Source organism: Pyxicephalus adspersus, chromosome 11 (genome assembly GCF_032062135.1).
Source record: "Pyxicephalus adspersus chromosome 11, UCB_Pads_2.0, whole genome shotgun sequence".
Lineage (NCBI taxonomy): Eukaryota > Metazoa > Chordata > Amphibia > Anura > Pyxicephalidae > Pyxicephalus > Pyxicephalus adspersus.
The window spans coordinates 42,169,816-42,189,413 of record NC_092868.1 but is presented as its reverse complement, the minus strand read 5'-3'; the positions used below and the strand labels follow the sequence as shown (position 1 = coordinate 42,189,413).

General features: G+C 38.7%; 1 protein-coding gene across 1 annotated transcript in view; it reads left to right on the top strand.

Moving 5' to 3' along the window:
• SLC35E2B (solute carrier family 35 member E2B) overlaps window positions 1-17,267 on the top strand; it is a 45,278-nt gene extending 28,011 nt beyond the window's left edge. The window contains exons 6-9 of the mRNA XM_072425246.1: window positions 120-173; window positions 1,736-1,808; window positions 10,322-10,467; window positions 10,732-17,267. Of these exons, the coding sequence (XP_072281347.1) occupies window positions 120-173; window positions 1,736-1,808; window positions 10,322-10,467; window positions 10,732-10,966 (508 nt within the window). The 3' untranslated portion in view covers window positions 10,967-17,267. The remainder of the gene's footprint in view (window positions 1-119; window positions 174-1,735; window positions 1,809-10,321; window positions 10,468-10,731) is intronic.
• Window positions 17,268-19,598: the final 2,331 nt, after the last annotated feature.

Genomic DNA, 19,598 nt, shown 5'->3' with positions numbered 1-19,598 from the left:
TGCTGGTTTTGATCTAAAAGTGAACTAATTTAAAACTAAGCTGTTGTTTTATAATGTCAGAGGTAGGCTACTACGATTTGCTCCCTAAATAAAAAAAAAATGAATGTGTTTTGTTTCAGCTTGCAGAATGTATTTTCAAAGAAACTTCTCAGTGGAGATAAGTACAAATTTTCGTAAGTATTTAAAAAAACTTTTTGAATAATGTATAAAAGGGTAATTTCCTTTAAAAGGTATTTTAAATATAGCAGGCACTAGCAGGGAGTATTTTATTTTTATTTCAAAGATCTATCTGGTAAAGGGGTTACAGCACACTTCTTAAAGTAGAAAATGTAGGGGTTAGGGGTAAAGTTAGAACTATGTTTTCTTTACACCTGCCACCCCCAGGCAAGGATCACATCACCTTCTGCGGAATGCAAGCAGGCAAGACCTCAGGAGATGACACTCTTGCAATGGACTTTAGTGTCTTCTTGTGAGATTTCACCTGCTCTCTGTTCCACAAGACTGTATTTAGAAGAATAGTGAGATCATGCTCAGCAACGCGGAAGATAGGTGTAAGGTAAGTTTAATTGTACCTTTGCTCTTTACAGGTTTGCTTATTTTCAATACATGCCGCTCTGTTGTCTAAGGGAGGGGAACATTTTTTTATATATATAATTTTTTTTCTTTTTAAGGGCACTGTGCTTACATAGTTTGATTCCAAATAAATATATACTGTTATGATCTGCAGTCATTATGAATCATGCCTTCCCAATAATTTTCTTTTTATGTACTTAAACTGCACGTTGGAAATTATGGGCCAAAATTATCATACCAAAAAGCCATGATGATTTTAAATGTAGACTCCTAATGTAACTTGCTAAAGTTGGTGTATAATCAGTCGGCTCACCATTTACGAATGGCATGTGTTCATTGCTGGCTCTCCTACTATGTAAACCTATGTACTACTCTTAATGTGTAAACCTAATCAGATATCAATGCATGAATGCCATTTAAGAACTTTTATATGTTGTTAAATGTGTAGCTTTCATTAAGTTAATGATAATTGATGCTATTATAAAAGTCTTACATGAAAGTCGGGCGCTTCCTGGTATTGGATGACAACACTCCGTATTAGCAGAACAATAAAGTCTGCTGTATCCACCTCTCCACCCGCCCTCTAATTTCCACTGCATGACGGAGTGGGGGTTCTTTAATTTACAAATGACATCAAGGAAGGATCTAAGCATTTCTTTATTTGTAGTTTTTTGTAGTGGCATTTATCATAGGTGAAAATATTTTTAGATTGTAGTACAGCACACAGAAGTTCATGCTGCTTTTCTGGCAGGAACAAACCACTGTTTTTCTGAAATTGCAACCACATCTAAAGACTGTAAGCTGAAAAATTACAATTTTGTTCTTCTATTTAAATACTTTATGTGGGCTGCACAGCCACGTTGCCTGGTATCTCAATAGACTTTATCTGTAAATTGGCTTCTATGTATTATAATTGAGTTATGCATCCTGTTCACTAAATTTTTTTGAACAGATTTATACTATTGTATCTTGCCTTTATGAATTCCCTAATCTACTAAAGAGGTCTCATGTAAAGACAGTGGAGGAAAGTGCCTGTTGTACCTATTTCTACCATTTCAAACAAACAACAAAAACAACAAAAAAAACAAGGCTCTAAATTTTATATGTAGCATATATGTTTATCAGATTTTTGTACATAAGTAATCTTCTTTTCTATTTACAGACCCCCCGAACTTCAGTTTTACACCAGTGCTGCTGCTGTAATTATGTTAATCCCAACATGGATTTTTCTAATGGTAATTATTTGTGGTATATATAGACATGATGTGAAAAAATGCATTTTATCAACACAGCAAGAGATAGAAAGCCAGTACAACAAGCCAGTTAGATTTTGCTGCAGTGGACATGTGCAGAAAATGAATATGCTGAAAGGAGCCGTTTAATTTCTGCCATTCCTTCAGTGTCCATTCCACAGTTTGGGGTAGGAACAGGGTATGTTTTTGACCAAGCTGTATTGATGCTCTGGATGTTATTTTTTCCTGGCATAAGTATCTAGGTCACAAAACCAGCTGTACACCTTTGAAAATCCTTTTGTGGGTAAAACATTTCCTAAGTTATTCTGATAGTGTATTCATTGAGCTGCTTTCATTGAGTTCAGCACTGAAAGGGACACCACTGAACACCGCACATGATCTTCTAAGATCAGTGCCTTTCTTCTTTAAATAAGAACTTCTATTATGTCCTATGTGCCTCTAACTTTGCCAATTCAACATTGCAAAGAGAAAGAAAAATAATGTAGTCAATACCAGACACCTGTGCCCAGACTATGGAAATTAAACTATATATATTCTTAAAATAACAAAGGATATAGAAAACAAGTCATTTCTGACTAATCTGTACAGGAAGTTGCTTCCCTGTATCGATGTCAACACTGCAATTCAGAGATGGGGACAGGTAATGAGAAAAACCTACAAAGGAAAAAGTAGTGAATTTGTGCTACATAGGTAAGGATTTTAGCTTGAAAGCCCTGCATCAAGAACTGTCTGCAACAAGAACTACTACACAGTCACCTGCTTTGACTGGCTGGGCCAAACGTTCAGATCACACAGGGAAGAGTTGCAAAGATCAAACAAACACTGATAGTGCCTGCAAATGTAGACATTTTATGTCTGTTTCTAATTCAACCCTCCTGCCTTTTCAAGCATTCCTTGTTTGCCGTGGAAGTAATTTTTTCTGTATACCTGGCCAGATAACTGCCAGAAAAAGATGAATGTATTTTCTTTTTTTTTTGAAATTGTATGTTTATTGAATAATTTTATAAGGGGGTACAAAAGAGAGGCGGAGTTACACAAGGGGGAATCAACAATTACCAGCAATACATACCACAGCTGAAAGTTCAAAGACAAATGCAATAACCATATCACTGACAACATGTATAATATTAACAAATTGAAAATAATAAGGAGGTATTAACAATAAAAGGAATGTGACATTCACCAACATGGAGAGCATACACGTGAATCATTTGGCCAGATGATCATAGTACCAGTCCCAGGCCTCCCAGATCACCTCAAATTTTTCCACTGTATTCCTAATAAGTGCTGTGAGATACTCCATTAGGCGGATCTCCTCGATCCGTGCATGAAGATCGCTCATAGAAGGAGGCATAGTCGTCTTCCATTTAACAGGAATCAGTGTTCGAGCCGCAACGAGAACATGAGTTGCCAGCTTGCGAGACACTTTCGGTGGGGAGAGGTTGACCCAGGAGGTGAGAAAGGGGGTCCAATGGGATCTGATCCTGTACTATCGCAGAGAGTAACTCGTTAACTCGTGCCCAGTAGGGTTGGATAAGAGGACAAGACCAGAAAATATGTTCAATCGTACCTCTTTGTTTTCCACACCTCCAACACAAGGGGTCCACATCTGGGAACAGGCGGTGAAGAACCGCCGGTGTATGATACCACCGGAGGAGGATTTTATATTGGTTTTCTTTATATAAAGTACAAATCGAGCTTTTGTGAGCAGCTTCCCAAATATCCTGCCACTCCTCTGGGGACAATGGTCGGCCCAGCACCTCCTCCCATTTGAGCATATAACCCAATTTGGTTGAGGACCCCCGTGTGGAGGCGTGAAGAATACGGTAGATGGCTGAGATCGTTCCCTTAGATAGGGGGCCGTCCATGCACAATCTTTCAAAAATAGTAAGGGATTGGAAAACACCTGTCGGTTGAATAGAGTAGATATAATGTCGTATTTGAAGATATGCGTAGAAAGAGGTATGGGGGAGCTCCACATTGTCCCTCAATTCAGTAAAAGAAAGCAACCTTCGTTCAATTGGGTGTATAATGTGTCTAATTTGGAATAGTCCTCTATCCCTCCAGGGCCCCGACATCGATCCCGTCAGACTATCTGGGATCTGTGGATTGAGGATAATAGAGGTCAGCCTCGAGGCCGGGGAGGCCAAACCAAACTTGTCCTTGCAGGACCTCCAAATGTTTCTCGTAAATACCATTGGAGCTGTTAAATCTGAGTCGGCTAACCTTAAAGAAGAGCTCCATAGCATGACATTGGGGTGAGCGGGAGCTATCCATCTCCCCTCTAATTCTACACTAATACTGGGAGGAAGAGGGGATGTCCACTGCAAAGTATGCCGCAAGTGGACTGCTTGATAGTATTTGTGAATGTCCGGGGCTCCCAGACCTCCTACCTCCCTAGGTGCACAAACAATTTGTTTAGGTACCCTATGTCTTTTGTATGCCCAGATAAAGCGCAGAAAATCAGTTTGAATTTTTTTCAGTACGTGGGACGGGACTCTGATCGGTAGTGTCTCGAATAAGTATAACATCTTTATTGAAGCTATCCTACCCAGCAGCGAAAGAGGGTGTGTTTTCCATTTAGAGAGAAAGTTGTTAATTTCCTTTAATAATGGAGGGAAATTTTGCGAATACAGTTGAGGGTAAGTGGAGGTAATTCGGGTCCCGAGATAACTGAGAGAGCCCTCTCTCCAGGTGAAGGAGAAAGAGTCCTGCAGGGCCCGTAGTTCTGTGGGGGCAATATAGAGAGGCAGAGCCTCCGATTTTGAAAAATTAACCTTAAATCCCGAGACTGCCCCGTAGTCCTCCAGGACCTTCCACAAGTTGGGGAGAGAGACAGTCGGTTGGGAGAGAGTCAACATAATATCATCTGCATATAATGAGAGTTTATATGTTTTCCCTTGTACAGGCACCCCATGTATACTGGGATTGGCCCGGATGTAAGCTGCTAGTGGCTCTATACACAGGGAGATGAATGTATTTTCTGCTGTGACAAGCACCATTACGTAGGTCAGTCCTCCAGTAATTGTACACAAAGCTAAACATTGTGATGGTTCAAAAGGTAACCACAATATGTTATTGTTTCGCAGTACATTTTTGTTTTGTTTGTGGAGTCGTCACATTTAAAGTCTGCTTGACTTGGCAGTGTCAGTAGATAGGCTGGGGGAACTGGGACAGGCTTAGCTTGTTACTCAGAAATCAAAGCAATTTGGGGATTTTAGAAAAAAATGTAATCGGTACTGCAGAGTTTACATCAAATTGCATCACTTTACATCTTATTAAAACCAGCCTGATGTTGAATGAAAGATAAAACAGACCAAGCTGTGCTATCAGCATTAGAGATTATAAATGGGGCAGTTTGTGTTGCATATTCCAGCAGGGTTGTGTTATGTGAACCTTTTCATTGAGATTATTTTATCAGATTATTTTATTAGGTACTTGAATGAAGAAGTTAGGCATTTTTATGCTGTACATGTTTATGCAGCATATTTGCAGTAGACTTTGACACTTGGCTACAGTCCTGCGATTGCTGATTGTGAAGTTTAATTAAAAACAAAGAACCCTTGTATCAGGATATGTTTCTTGTATTGTTAGTAATCTGACAGGGCAGGTTTAACTATGTTGTTGCCTAATCCATGTGTAGAAAGAGGACACTTGTTTTGTAATAGGACGTCAGACAACACCTTTATTAGGGGGTAGACAATCCTTATATGTAAAGGGAAAATGTTATTCATTTTTTATTTTTTTAAGTGCAAGGAAAAAAAAGGTGACATCACTTCCCCTTTAAGTCCTACGTCATGCATCCCGGGAGGCTCTGGGTGCTCCTTCTGCACATGCCCTGATCTCAGAAATGTGCAGAAGGGGCATTTTTTCTATTTTATTAAGGGAAAGATGCCGAAAAGAGAAGCGCAGTGAGATTGGCTCTTTTTTTCCACCCTTTATAGCGGGCTACATCATCCGATCTCGCATCTGCGCAGTACGGGATTGACGGATGTGCCAAGAAGACCAAGGAAGGAGGAAGTGAAAAAAAATATGGTGGCGCTTTTGGGCGAAGAGGAGTTCCAGGACGACGCAGGCCCAGATTGCGGAAACCTGGAATGGATCTGGTCTAGGATTAAAAACATTTGCCATCTGATTTTTAGGAAATCCATTCCATAAGAGCCTTCAGACTGAAAGATACACTTGTGTATAGCTGTAGGTTTATGACATTACATTACCTGCCTGCATTACATCACCTGCTGTGGTGTGTTTGTGTGATTTACTGTTCCTGACCTATCGTTTGTACGCAGCCTCAGAGGTAAACTTAAGCTGCATACACACCTGCAATTTTTCTCGTTGGAAAGGATCTTTTACGATCCTTTCCAACGAGAAAAGACTGCACGATGCATGAACGATGCTGTACATACAGCACCGTTCATGCTCTATGGAGAGGGGAGGGGGAGAGCGCGACGACCGACTGTACACACGGCAGATTTTCGCCCGATAATTGGCCGATACCGATTATCGGGCGAGAAAAATTTGCCGTGTGTACGCAGCTTTACCCCTTGGAAAGGAATGAAAACTTTTGTTTATTTGACCTCTGGGCTCAGCTAAACAAGCAGGATTTGTGCAATGGTTGGCTGCATGGAAAACACTGACCCCTTGTGGCTGTTTAAAATAATTGCAGAAACCCAAAACATTCTGCACCTTCAATCTACCTTGCAATTTAGTGTTCCTGTCCTCTAGGCCCTAAAGAGGTTCCCAAATTGATATTACTGACTTGAGCAGTTTTCCCGACCTTTTTAAAATAGGGGAACCCATGAAGTAACTTTCAAATCTTTAGGTGACCTCTGCTATATTCACGGCTCCCAGTTTAATAGCATGGTGGCCAATGAGAAGATTGCCTCTCACATTACTGGTCCATGGATAGAATGTAACCTTTACAGATAGCCAAAAAGATTAATGGGCTCAGATAAACTGACGTGAGAATCTCATTGCTCAAGGAACCCCTAGCAACCCTGGTTGAGAAAAACTGAACTAGGGAGTATGATGGATTATTAGTAAAATAGGGCAGAAAAAAACACACAGCCCAGAGAAAGTGGATTTTTGTATGCATTTCAAGGATTGTTCTTCTTTGGTTGAGGTGTGTCTTTAAAGCAGTGATGGCGAACCTATGGCATGAGTGCCAGAGGGGGCACTCAGAGGCCTCTCTGTGGGCACTGCCCACCTGGCTGGCCTCCTATTGGCTGTCCCTCTGTCAGCCTGTGCTAGCTGCAGAATTTCCCTTCTTTGGAGTTATCAGTTAACCCTCAGAATACCAGGCTGTGGGGAGGAGAGGCAGCTAATGTATTGAAGCTGATGTGTCTTAGTCCAAAATTGATAGGGTGGAAGTACAGAGAGGGAGAGGAAGGGGTAGGCAGACATGACAAGGGGGAGGGGGATCTTGTATTAGTCTGTCCTAGTTATGGAAAATACAGTATGAAAGCTGAAGACACAGAACAGTGCTAAACAGCCCAGGGACAGGAGTGCCAGTCTGCTATACCTAGTCAGGACCAGGTGAACACAAAGCTTGTGGTAGAAGGTAAGTGCCTGTTGAATGTAATGGGAACCCTGTAACTGTAAAAGTTGTGTGCAATGTGCTGCATTGCTATACAATTGGCATGTGTTTAGTAAAACACCCTGCTTTCCTGAAATGTGAGATATAAATAATATTTAATATTAATATTTTTTGCTGTCTGCACCCTTCTAGGAAGATGTTGATCATTTTCTGTGTTAGTGTCAATGTCTTAGTTACTGAAATAAACAAAGGCGGTAATTCTGCACTGTGGTGATAGCATCTAGCCTAGATGCTTATAGGAGGGGAAAGGACAAGTTTCTGGAGGAGAAGTCCATCACGGGTTACTAGCCCTGATGGCTATGTGCTACCTCCTTTTTATAGATGTGGGCCACTGTGAGATACAGGAGCTGGACAATATGGGCCATTGGCCTGATCCAGTGGGCTCTTATGTTTTTATCAGGTTATCAGTCTTATCAGGTTAGTGCTCATTGCTGGTGTCGGTTTATGAATTAGATTTATCATAGAGAGCGATTGCAGTACATTGCATGAATGACATCCACACTTATTGACATCTGTTCTATGCATCCAGTACACAAAAGGTTACAAAGTCATTGCATTGCAACAGGTTGTGTTTACCTGACATCACATGACCTGTGTAATGCTCGGAGTGCTGGGCTTGGTTGGTGTGCAGGGTTCAGCTCTCAATGGCCTGTGTGTGCGCTATATGAGAGGACAGACATGGCACTCATGTCACTGGAATTGTAAGGGGGAACTTTTTTCTGGCTGCTGTCCATAGGAACCAGCCTGGGCTCCTGCTAATGGGAAAATGGGAGCTTGTATGAATGATCGAGGTCCTGTGTATAGAAAATATGTGCTATACCTCCACTTCATCCTATTTATGCAAATTCCCCAAGAAGTAGGTCCAATGCATTTATAGCGGAGGGGAATCAGAGGTAGAAAATGCACTCAGATGCCCTTTTCAGAGCAGGTCAGTAGCTGGTGGTCAGTGGAACATTGCTCCCTTGTGCTGGTGGTCAGCAAATTCAAAAGGAACCCCAGCTAAGAATCACTGTTGATTCAGGGAATATCCATTTCTTTAGTGTTAACTAATAGTGTTATTTTTGATTTAGGGATAGATTTGTATTGGCTGCTTTATTATTTTGTGTTTTTGTAGACTCCAAGTGTTGAACACCCAAAAATTAGTAGAGCAAAAAAAGCAAAAACAGAGGAAGATCATTCCAAGAGGCCTGGACAGAGTCATTTGGAGTGATTGAATGATTCTCTGTAATAAAAGTGTTGTGTGTTGCACTTAGTGCACTCACTTTGACACCAACCACAAAAATGTTGTCAAACTTAGTGAAACTGAAAGAGTTTCTTGAAGTGAAATATCATTCCCAGTATCTTAGTTTTTGCAACTATCCATGTGCTTGGATGAAAGCACAGATATGAATAATCATGCAAGGCTAGCAGTAATTGTGCGCTATGCTGTTGGTGACCAGAAGAGCTGGTGAAACTGGTGTTTTTGTCCGAAAGAACACCAGGAATAGATATCTTCAATGCTGTGATGGAGGCTTTTTTTTGTCAAAAGACATCAGATCAGAAAAAGTGGTTTCAAGTACTAGTGATGGGGCACCTTCTATGCTGGGGCAACATCTGGTTTCATACAGTTCTTTGTTAAAGAAACAAAACATCAAGTCATTCAGTTCCATTGTATTACACATCAAGAAGCTCTTTGTGCCAGGGAAAGCAGCAAAACATTTGTCTTTATAGATGTCACAAAAATGGTGAATTACATGCTCTGAATTTTCCAGTTTCAAGCACTTCTTGAGGAGGATGTCTGGCGGCTGGGCAGAGGACGGGTCCTGGAGAGATTTGCAGCCTGCTTGGATGAAATTAGGCTGTTTATGAATGAAAAAGGGATGGAATATCCACAGCTCACTGATACGGCCAGGCTTACCAACCTCTTGTTTTTTACATATTTTACACTACACTTCAATGTACTAAACAAGCAAATACAAGATGTAGGAAAAACAGCAAAAAGGATGTTTTGTGATATCAAAACATTCAAGAAAAAACTGCTGGCTTTTAAAAGAGACCATGAAAGTGGGCTGCGGAAATATTTTCCAAATTTAAAAATGAATTTAGAAAATTCTACATTTGCAGAAAATCCTACAAGCCACCGGGATTTGAATCTACAAGGAATTTTCTAGCATTGTAGCATCTGCAAAGGTGAATTTTAGTAAACGATTTTTGCAGCTCCATAAGATGGAGACAACCCTGTGTGAAACACTAGAGAAGATGGGATGACAAATGACAGCACAGTTAGTTCTGAAAATGAAAACCTTAAAGTGTGGAAATCTCAGTCATATCATTTTATGTCAATGGAAGCACTTGAATTGCTTTCCTTACTTTGTTTGGATCATTTTATGATTGTGAGCAGCTGTTTTCAGCATTGAATGATATAAAATCTGACGCCAGAAACAGGTGACCTGAGTTCTGCATGTGTTGTTTTCAAACTTAGTGTGAGCCAAGGTTAGAAAAATTATCAGCATGTATACAAAGGGCAAAAACTTTGATTCATAGTTCAAAAGCACACCAAATGCAAACCTTTACCTTTCAATTAAAAAGTTGTTTGTATCATTTAAAGCTCTGTCATTGTGTTTTTCTTTGAAGACAAAAGATGTTAATGTATGAGTTGTTTTTTCTAAACTAAAAGCTCAGTTTTCAGGTTAAATTGCTGTGTTGGCGATAAATAAGTGGGTTTTGGGTTGCCGTTTTGGGTACTCGGTCTCTAAAAGGTTCGCCATCACTGTTTAAAGTAAATTGGAAGATAAACATATATGTTCTGCATAGGAAAAAATATATATAAATATATTTTTATAAGTTTACAGAAAAATGTATACTAAAAATTCTATACATTTGTATACTAAATGTTCTCATATCTCTGGTCTCTCTACAGGATGCACCACTGATGGGAAAAAGTGGAAGGAAATTCAGCTATAGCTGGGACATTATTGTATTACTACTCATTGATGGTGTCTTATTCCACCTACAAAGTGTCACAGCATATGCTCTTATGGGGAAAATCTCTCCAGTAACCTTCAGGTACTTTCCTAATATGGACTTGCATATAAATGTGGTTTCTTCTAAATCTCTTCTAAAAATCCCCTTAAAAAAGGTGGAAGTTGCCTGTTTTTTCCCATTGAAGAATAAAAAACATTTAACACTTTCATAGAAGGAGCAGATGGGAAATGCTGTGCATGACTTTACATTTTATTCAGATACATTTTTGGTATTTTACCTGGAGTTGAGGAATTGTATTGTTTGTTTTATTCATATATATATATATATTTTTTTTTGTCATTTCAGTGTCGCCAGCACTGTGAAACACGCACTTTCAATATGGCTCAGTATTATTGTCTTTGGTAATAAAATTACCAGCCTTTCAGCCATTGGGACTGTTCTGGTGATAATTGGGGTCATGCTGTACAACAAAGCCAGGCAGCACCAGCGAGAAAAGTTCCGCATGATGACTGTGCCAGCAAACATATTGGAGGATGCTGAGCTACTCAAGGGACAGGAACAGAAATCGCATGGAAAGTAGAATGGATCATTGTCTCTCCTTAAATGGAGACCAACTGCTCTCCTTATCTTATTGGGTTACCAGAAGGGTTTTCCTAACATGACCACATTCATCAAAAATTCATAAGTGAAGTATTTTTGTTTTAAAACTGGTGAATATGGGACCATAATATCGTAAATTGAAGAAGGAATGGTCAGCATAAAGTGCACTTGTACTTCAAAAGCCAGACTCTTTAGTAGCCATTTTTGCACTCTTCACACCTCTCTCCATATCTGTCTGTTACTAGGTCTAGGCTGCTTTACACAGACACAATGAAAGACATAGCTTGTAAAAAGCAGGAATGAGGCCCATTGGATTTAGATTATATGCAGTCTGTTGATTCTCCATTAACCTCCTCTGCAGTAGAGAAATAAACAAGGAGGTAGATAGAGAAGGTAAACGCTCCCACTGTGTCATTAAAGTTTCTGTTTTTAGTGGATTTTGTAAAGGTAATAAAAGCCATACCAGCTATAGTATGGTAGTATTAGGAGTATTATAAAGGAGTACAGTACCACTGTTAGAGTGAGGCAAAGGCTTTTTCATTCAGGATATCATTTTAATAAAGGTTTACCTGCTTAATTACCTCTAACCCTCACCTCCCACAATCCGATGTCTTGAGAGCCTACTTGCCACCCTTGAGCAATGCTTTTGGTTTAAGATCAGACCAGACTAATTTGATGCTTACCTAGTGCTTTTTTATTTAACCCATAAATACAAGCAGTTGAGGGAGGAAGTGGAGCAATTGAACAAGGAGTGAACTTCACCTGGCATGCGCAAAGCTCAGGTTTGCTTTCATAAAATATTGAACATACGTTTCCTAAAAAAAGGCTACAAATGCAATAGAGATATTTAGGTTCTCTTGGAATTCAGATTCTTTCAAATGTTTTACTTGCAGGGTAAAAAAAATGCTGCTTTCTGTAAGCAGCAAGGATGTCTGCTTTTAACTTTTTTGATTTATTATGGCCATATATACTTCCCTCGCATAACGGTATTTATACAGCTTATTAAGCTTGCGTCACAGAGGCAAATGCCACTACAGAAACAGTTAAAATAAGTAGGGATCCGTCCAAATGCAACCTAATGGAAGGTGGAGCACTAAGAGACCAATACATCTAATGGCATAGATCAGCCTTTCTCAACCTTTTTAACATGAAGGAATCCTTGGAATAACTTTCAGATTATCAGGAAACCCCTGCAATAATTACTATATCCACAGCTCACAGTATATTAGTGTGGTGATCAGTGGGAAGAATGTCACCCTTAGAAATAGTCAAAAAAATAATTGGTGTCACTTTAACGAACCAGAGTGGCACCAATTGCTCAATGCTCAAGGAACTCCTAGCAACTTCTGGAGGAACCCTGGGCTTTCACAAAACTCTGGTTGAGAAACACTGGTATAGATTGAGTCTACTTGATAATCGGAGTACATTATTTCACTGACTAGGCTGATTAGGTCTACCAAGTAATATACTTAGAGAGCCCCCTGTCTAACATGGGATGTTGTTTAGATATAGAATAGATATATCCAGCAATTTACTATGGATTAATTAACTCATGAGCAATGTGACAGGACTTTTGTAAAAAATCATGTGACATACTTTTATTGTTTGGGCAAAAATATTTATGATCCTTATGTCAAACTTACAAACACTGGACGTTCTGTTGTTTAGCAGTGAATTTATATAAGGGGAAGAGGTTCTTGAGAGGCATGTTAAAATATGACTTGTTGCTGATCTGCCTTCATCTCCTGTTTTTCCTGCCACTTGTATGAAAATGTCCAACTGCAGAAGAAGCAGAATTGTGCTAGTTCTGGTGCTGTAAAGCAGACCTTTGAACAAAAGGTATTGTGAAGGCTGCTATTTCTGATCTGTTCCTTAAAAAAATGATCTTGCCTTGTTGATCCCCTGCCTTTAATACTTTCTGAATCAATGACCCAGAGTATGAGTATGTAGCTCAAGTGTTCAAATAATTGTCACATGCTTGTTCTAAGTGTGTGACAAACTACTAAAACCAAAATTCATGTTTACATCCAGGCAATAAGCAATATTCAGAATGAGTTCAGCAATGGCAGCTTCTATAATCTTTCAGTGGTAGGTCTGATTTATTGGATTAACATTGCTGATTGCAGTCTTCTCATCAATCTTCTCAGCCATCATACCCATGTCTGGCAATTTGCAGCCTCCCACCAGGACAGAATTAGGAACAGTGATTTACTTTTACCCACATACAAAGCTGTCCTACAATTACAGAGCTCCCTCTGCTCTGACTAATAGTTCATTACAGAGTATTAGAGAGAAGGTAACAATATCCACTATAATTACATCCATAAGTTTTATATATATATATCACACAGAGGTAGATAGATATATATATATATATATATATATATATAACGCACACACAATGTGACTCTTTTTTGGACAACTGAAATCCCTGGTTGTTCAGGTTTAAAAGTATGAAGTCATTAGGTAATTACATGTGCATATTTATGTTTATACAGTAGTGGGGGATAAATACTGGTCCTTCATGTAAAAATGTGCACTTCTAGAAGGCAGAAATCATGCAAATGGTATATGACTCTATGGCACTTACGATACCAGAGCCTCAGTATCAAATCTAATAATTGCCTTAAAATCATGACATTTAGTTGTCTTTATTTAAAATACATTTCCCCAAACTTTTCACCATTAATTTTTTACTTCCTAGGATGCCATTATTTACAATTTATGACTGCTGCTAGTTTAGCATGGTTCTGGTAGCTGCAAAATTATGTAGAAGACGACCTTTGGAAATTCTCTCTTTGTGTTTGAACACAGACTGTAGTCCAAATGTAACTTTATAATAAGTAATATTGATAGCAGTGTAATTTTCTCCTGTGGATTGTACAGAAATCTATATATTTTTATGAACTGTGGTTAAAGCCTTTTATACTGCATATACATTCCTAATCTGTGGTATAGTTTACTGTCATGTTGCATTTAAATATGAGAGAGAGAGATTTTGCCTTGTGAGAAAGTAATTACTTGAATCACATTAATTAATCGTTGTCTTTTTGCCTATTGCTCCACAAAGCCCAGAACCTGTAGGGGAACTCCAGCTGAGATATTAATTTATTAGTAAATGTACATAATATACTGTTATGTGCTCTAATTACTTCTCAGTAGGTTTCCTACATGGGCTGAATTTGTGAGAGAAGAATTAAGGGAATTGTAGGAATTGCATGCTTTCTTTCTTTTTTGCTTTTGTCTTTCATTGCCTAATTTCTGCTACATCTATTGATAACCCACAAAAACACAGTGGAACGATTAACTAAAGATCAGCCATATTGGATATTGTCAGCTAGTTGTCATTGTCTTGTGTGGATATATTGAATACCAAGCAGGTCTGTTGTGTTTTAAAGCAGAATTTGTGTTTCGCTGAAACAGATTGAAATCTATTTTCTTTGTGTTACTTTATTAAGCACATTTTCTGTACATTTTTTGCAAACATCTGCAACTGTTAATTTTCCCCCTCCCTGTAACAGAGAAGCAGCCATTACTTTAAAAAAAGCATTTGTGTGTTTTGTCAGTATTGAAGTCCAGTATTGCTCATCTCAGGTTCTCAAGGCTCCCCGGCTGTGACTATATGTTCCCCTATTAGCAGGTAGGGTTTTAGATGCAATTGAGATTGCATTGCCTGGTACAAAGCGGTTTAAATTTTTTTTTGATCATGGTAAGGAACCAGACAATCCTTACCTAAAAAATTGTCTCACCCACTGTGTTCAGAAAGGTAAGCAGCCTAGAATTAATACCAGGTACCTACCTATTGTGATAAACAAGGCACCCCACTTGGGAAGACTCAGATCATTGCAGTGCTACCCTATGCCCACTGAATCTACTGCCAGGTACTTTTACACTATTGACCTACAAAAGGCCAAATGGCAGCAGTTCTGTCACTGGCAACTAATTATCAGTGACAGAATCTCTAAAAAATCACTCATCCTTTTTCACCTACTGCAGAATAGTCAGGGTGACATCAGCCTAAATTCCATATCACACTAACCAGCAAGAGAACAACACCATAGAACAAATTAGGTTTTTTTTGTTGTGATCCTGTTGCTGCCAAGGAGTGTGACATAGTCCTCAGTACACATCACTAGTTATTATTCATGGGCAACATGTTGCTGGCAACACCTTATCAGCAAATTACCTTTCATTAACAATATTGGTGGAATGGGTAGTCACTGCGTGTAACACTAAAACTGAACAACTGGTGAAAGAATAGCAGCTCAGCAACACAATGTTTGTTTAGGCAACAAAGGTAAAACACAAAAAGTTAATTCCATATGTCAAATAAAAGCAGGTTTGCTTCCAGGGCACTGCCCTTAGGGAGCCTTGAGGGCCAGAGTTGAGCTGCTGTTGATATTTACAGCTATTTCGGAAGTAGTTATTACAAATTGTAAATGAAGCATGCTTTGGTATTTAATTATTTAGTATTTCTTTTCTGCCACGTGTTTAAAACCAGTGTTGAGTCTTTCATTTATCATTGACATTAACATTGCATTGTCCTGAACTTGGTTCTGTACAGATTTCATAAAAGCACAATGAGTTGTTTTCTAAAAACATAATGTCATGGTTCCTTTTAAAGACTCAAAGAACTTTTGCAGTTATTTAGCATTTTACAGCATTCTCTTGTTTTTATCCAACTTTGGAAATGGGATACATACCATTCCTGAAAGGGGTTTTCTATTTCTCAGTGGAACTGTGGAAACAAATATTCATCCTCCGAAACAATAAAATGAGCTAAGTCCTGCATTGCTCTGGACTCATGTTGTCACAGTCCCTTTCCTGTGTGTGTGTTATTTTTATTTATTTGTATTTAAGGTGTTCAATCCTGGCAAATTAGCAAAAGGAACTTATAATGATTATGACTTGCTGGCCATTAATGACCTACAAAATGTTTTGTTTTTACATTTTTGTTTGAAAATGAAATGATTTAGGCTTGAATTCTCATTTTTAGTTGTTTTTGACATTTTTTAATCACTATTTTCAAGCTTTGACAACTAATGTTGTCAAAATGGTGATCAGGTACATCAGAAATGAGTAGAAAAGTTGTGGACCAAGTATAGTATAATTTAGTTGTAACGTAGAGATTTTAAGGATAGTTAAAAACTTAAATAAGAAAAAATGTACAATGTTTATGGAGGGTTTTATGATAGAAACATTCACAGATTTAACAGTGTGTGGTTATTATTGCAGTCTAAATCACTCTTGTTAAATAATATGAAATAAAATTAATTTTACAAATCAAATTTTTGCCAATAAATTTACCTTTTTTGCTTTTCACAGTTACCGTCCTTTAATTTGCAAGTCCATTCAAAATCAATCCAGTAAGTTGCATGACCCATCATCAAATTCCTCTCATTGGTGCCACTAAAAAGTGATGTCCACTGTAGTTTTAAATGTTCATCCTTTGGTTGTTGAATTGAAGGGGATGCAACTTGTTTTGTCATAGATGTTTACTAATTTATTTGAATAGAACAAGAAGGGTGCAACACATTTTAAGTCTACTTCATATTGGGTTTGTCTCGAAGATCAGAGTAAATATGTGTGCCCCTTAAGGTATGTACACAGACTAGGTTATTGTCACACAAGTCATGCTTGTCTCAAGCGAAAATTCAACATGCGTACAGTGGCCCCCCAACATCCGTTATCAATCCACCACAGTAAACTAATGAATGGCTGATCGGGAACAACCATTGTCTGTTAATATGAAGGAGAGCACAGCAGGGTTCCATTCGCTTGTCCTTCCTGCCCTTTCCAAATAACAGACACAGCTATGTGTCCAGCACTCGTTTGTTTTACTGTCACTCATGAAAAATAGTTTCCAGCAACAGAAATCTGATAGCTGGTTTGGGGGTCATAAGAGAACAGACAGATTGGTCACATCACCCTGTGTCATTGTGTATACCCATTGTATAGCTATTTTTCATGTATTGCTATTTTAACAATATCAGAAACTGATGGGTTATCTAACTTGCTTTTGTGATTTTTAAACTGAAATCTATTTTTGGATGAATTTGGATTTTATTTTTCTGTATCCCTGTGTACAGTTTATTGATATTTGGTTTAAACGTATTTCATTTATGTATTAAATCGGAGAAGATGTACAAATGTGTGGACAGTTGTCTTAACATAGTTTTATGTTACTTATCTACTGTTTTACATCTGTTTGTTGAGGTTTGCCGGCCTCACTGTGGTTTAAGTTGCCTTGTAAAAATAAATGTGACCATTGTTATATTTAATGCATTTTGTTGTTTTGTTTTGTTTTTGCAAATTGGAACAAGCATGCATACTGCATTCTCAAAGCTTACACATTAAGACAAGCTTACATTATTATTATTTTTTTTTAAAGGGCGACTGGTATTTTCAACTGAGCTGAACATGACTTGATAATTACAGCCACATGGCTGAAATAAAGAACCTTATCCCTGTCACTGGGAATGTCCACGTCATTAGAATATCTTTCATTGTCTTATATAGCCATTTAATGTATTTTTTCCTTTTGTTTACCTGTAAGGCAAAAGGGAGGGGCTAGGAAATTGACTATTCCTGCTTCATAAATATGCACCTATACATGGGCTATATAAAACATTCAAATGGTATTTCCAAATACCCTAAAGATGCCTTGTGGTTATGGTTTTAGTATGATTGATGGTTTTAGTTTTAGGTTGATTTGTTTGTGCACATTGATTTGTTCGTGCCTAAATTGCTTCTCATTACCACTTAAATGGCACTGTACACAAGGCCTGAAAACCATGTACATGAACCACTTTCTGCCTAACGTTGTCAAGATTTTTTGTTTCGCAATAGCATTGGAAGCAATGGGGCTGCTACCATCAGTTCCTCTTAAGCTACATACACACATCAGACCGTTACCTGAGACAAACGGTTGTACTAGGCAAAAATGTACAGCAGTCCCCCCAATGTCGTTCATCAATCCACCACATTGGGTTGATGATCAGGAACAACCATTGTGCTTTTCAATGGATAAGAGCTCATCCTACCCCCCACCCTCCCCATTGTACAGCATGGTGCTCTACATACTGTGCTTGTCCCTTATCTGTTACTAGAAATGATTGTAAAAGATAATTTCCAGAAACAACCATCTGACGTCTATACTGGGCTTACACTATGTACAGACTTGCAATGGTTCTCGTACAATAATCATCTCAAAGCCGATATTAGACGAGAATCTGCCATGTACCCATCGTCTGAACGACCATCGTGACGGATCCACGGGCGATGGACGACGAACGATAGCAATGGAAATGAAGGGGGAGAGTGCGCAGCATGGTGCTGCTCCGTGGTTCTGCCTCTCCCCTCTTAATAGAGCAGAATGGCTCTGTATTTACAGCACTCGTTCATGCATCATGCAGTCGTTTGTCATTGGAAAGGATCATGAAAGATCCTTTCCAACGACAATTATTGCACGTGTGTATGCAGTCTTAGGATTAGACCAATGCTGACTGTGCCTTGCTATCTTTTTTGTTTTATTGCAATACATACTTGGGCAGTAAAAGAATGAATGGTAATGCAACAGCTTCAATACAATTCTCAGCAGGTATTGTATGATGCTATGATTGGCTTTTACCCTGAAGGACATGACCCGTAGGTTTTTTTCACACTATTATATACAACCATTGGGCCTGATTTATTAAAGTTTTCCAAGCCTGGAGAGGATACACTTTTATCAGTGAGGTTGGGTGATCCAGCGAACCTGGAATGGATTTCTTAAAAGTAATTTGCTATTTGTTAGCAAATGTTTTTGATGCTAGACAGAATCCATTCCAGGTTTGCTGGATCATCCAGCTTCACTGATGAAAATATATCCTCTCCAGCCTTGGAGAGCTTTATTAAATTGGGCCCGTTATCTTTTTAGTATGTCATTCTTGTGTTACTTCTAGGGAACTACAGGAAATAGGAGAGTAGTGAGAAATACTTTTCTCCTGCATGTCTCCATCCTAAAGCTCTGGCGGTGGCGATGTCTTTACAATACAGTATAGATTTTCCCTAATTATATTGAATGCATATTAGTTCAACTTTAAGGTAAAACCCCATTTACAGTTTTTTTATAATGGAATATAATGCACGCAAAGTCCTCACCATTAAGAGTATAAGCATAGCAATTCACATACCCCCTACTATGCCATATTCCCCTGTCTTTACCAGCAACACATTCCTTGGTTGTAGGACAACAAAGGTAAACATGAAAGGTAATTCCCTTAGAGTTGTCACCCTTCTGGTTGGTTCCTACATGTACTACAATGCAAAATCCTAACACAAGGTGCAAAGAACTTCCCACCGTTGTCACCCTTCATACAGCACCTTTTGGCATTCAGTGCTTCTCCTCCCTGTCACAGTCAATGAGCATTGTCCAAGAGATTATATGTGACACTGAAATAAAAGGTTAGTGTTCTTTCATTGGAGACACCTGTTTCACACTGTGGAGATTTCTACACTTTCTAGGACAGGAAGTGAATTTAAATCTACCGAGTAGGTCAGTGTTTCATGACCAGGGTTCCTCCTAAGGTTGTTAGGGGTTCCTTAAGCAGCCCTTTTGCTTGTTGGGTCAG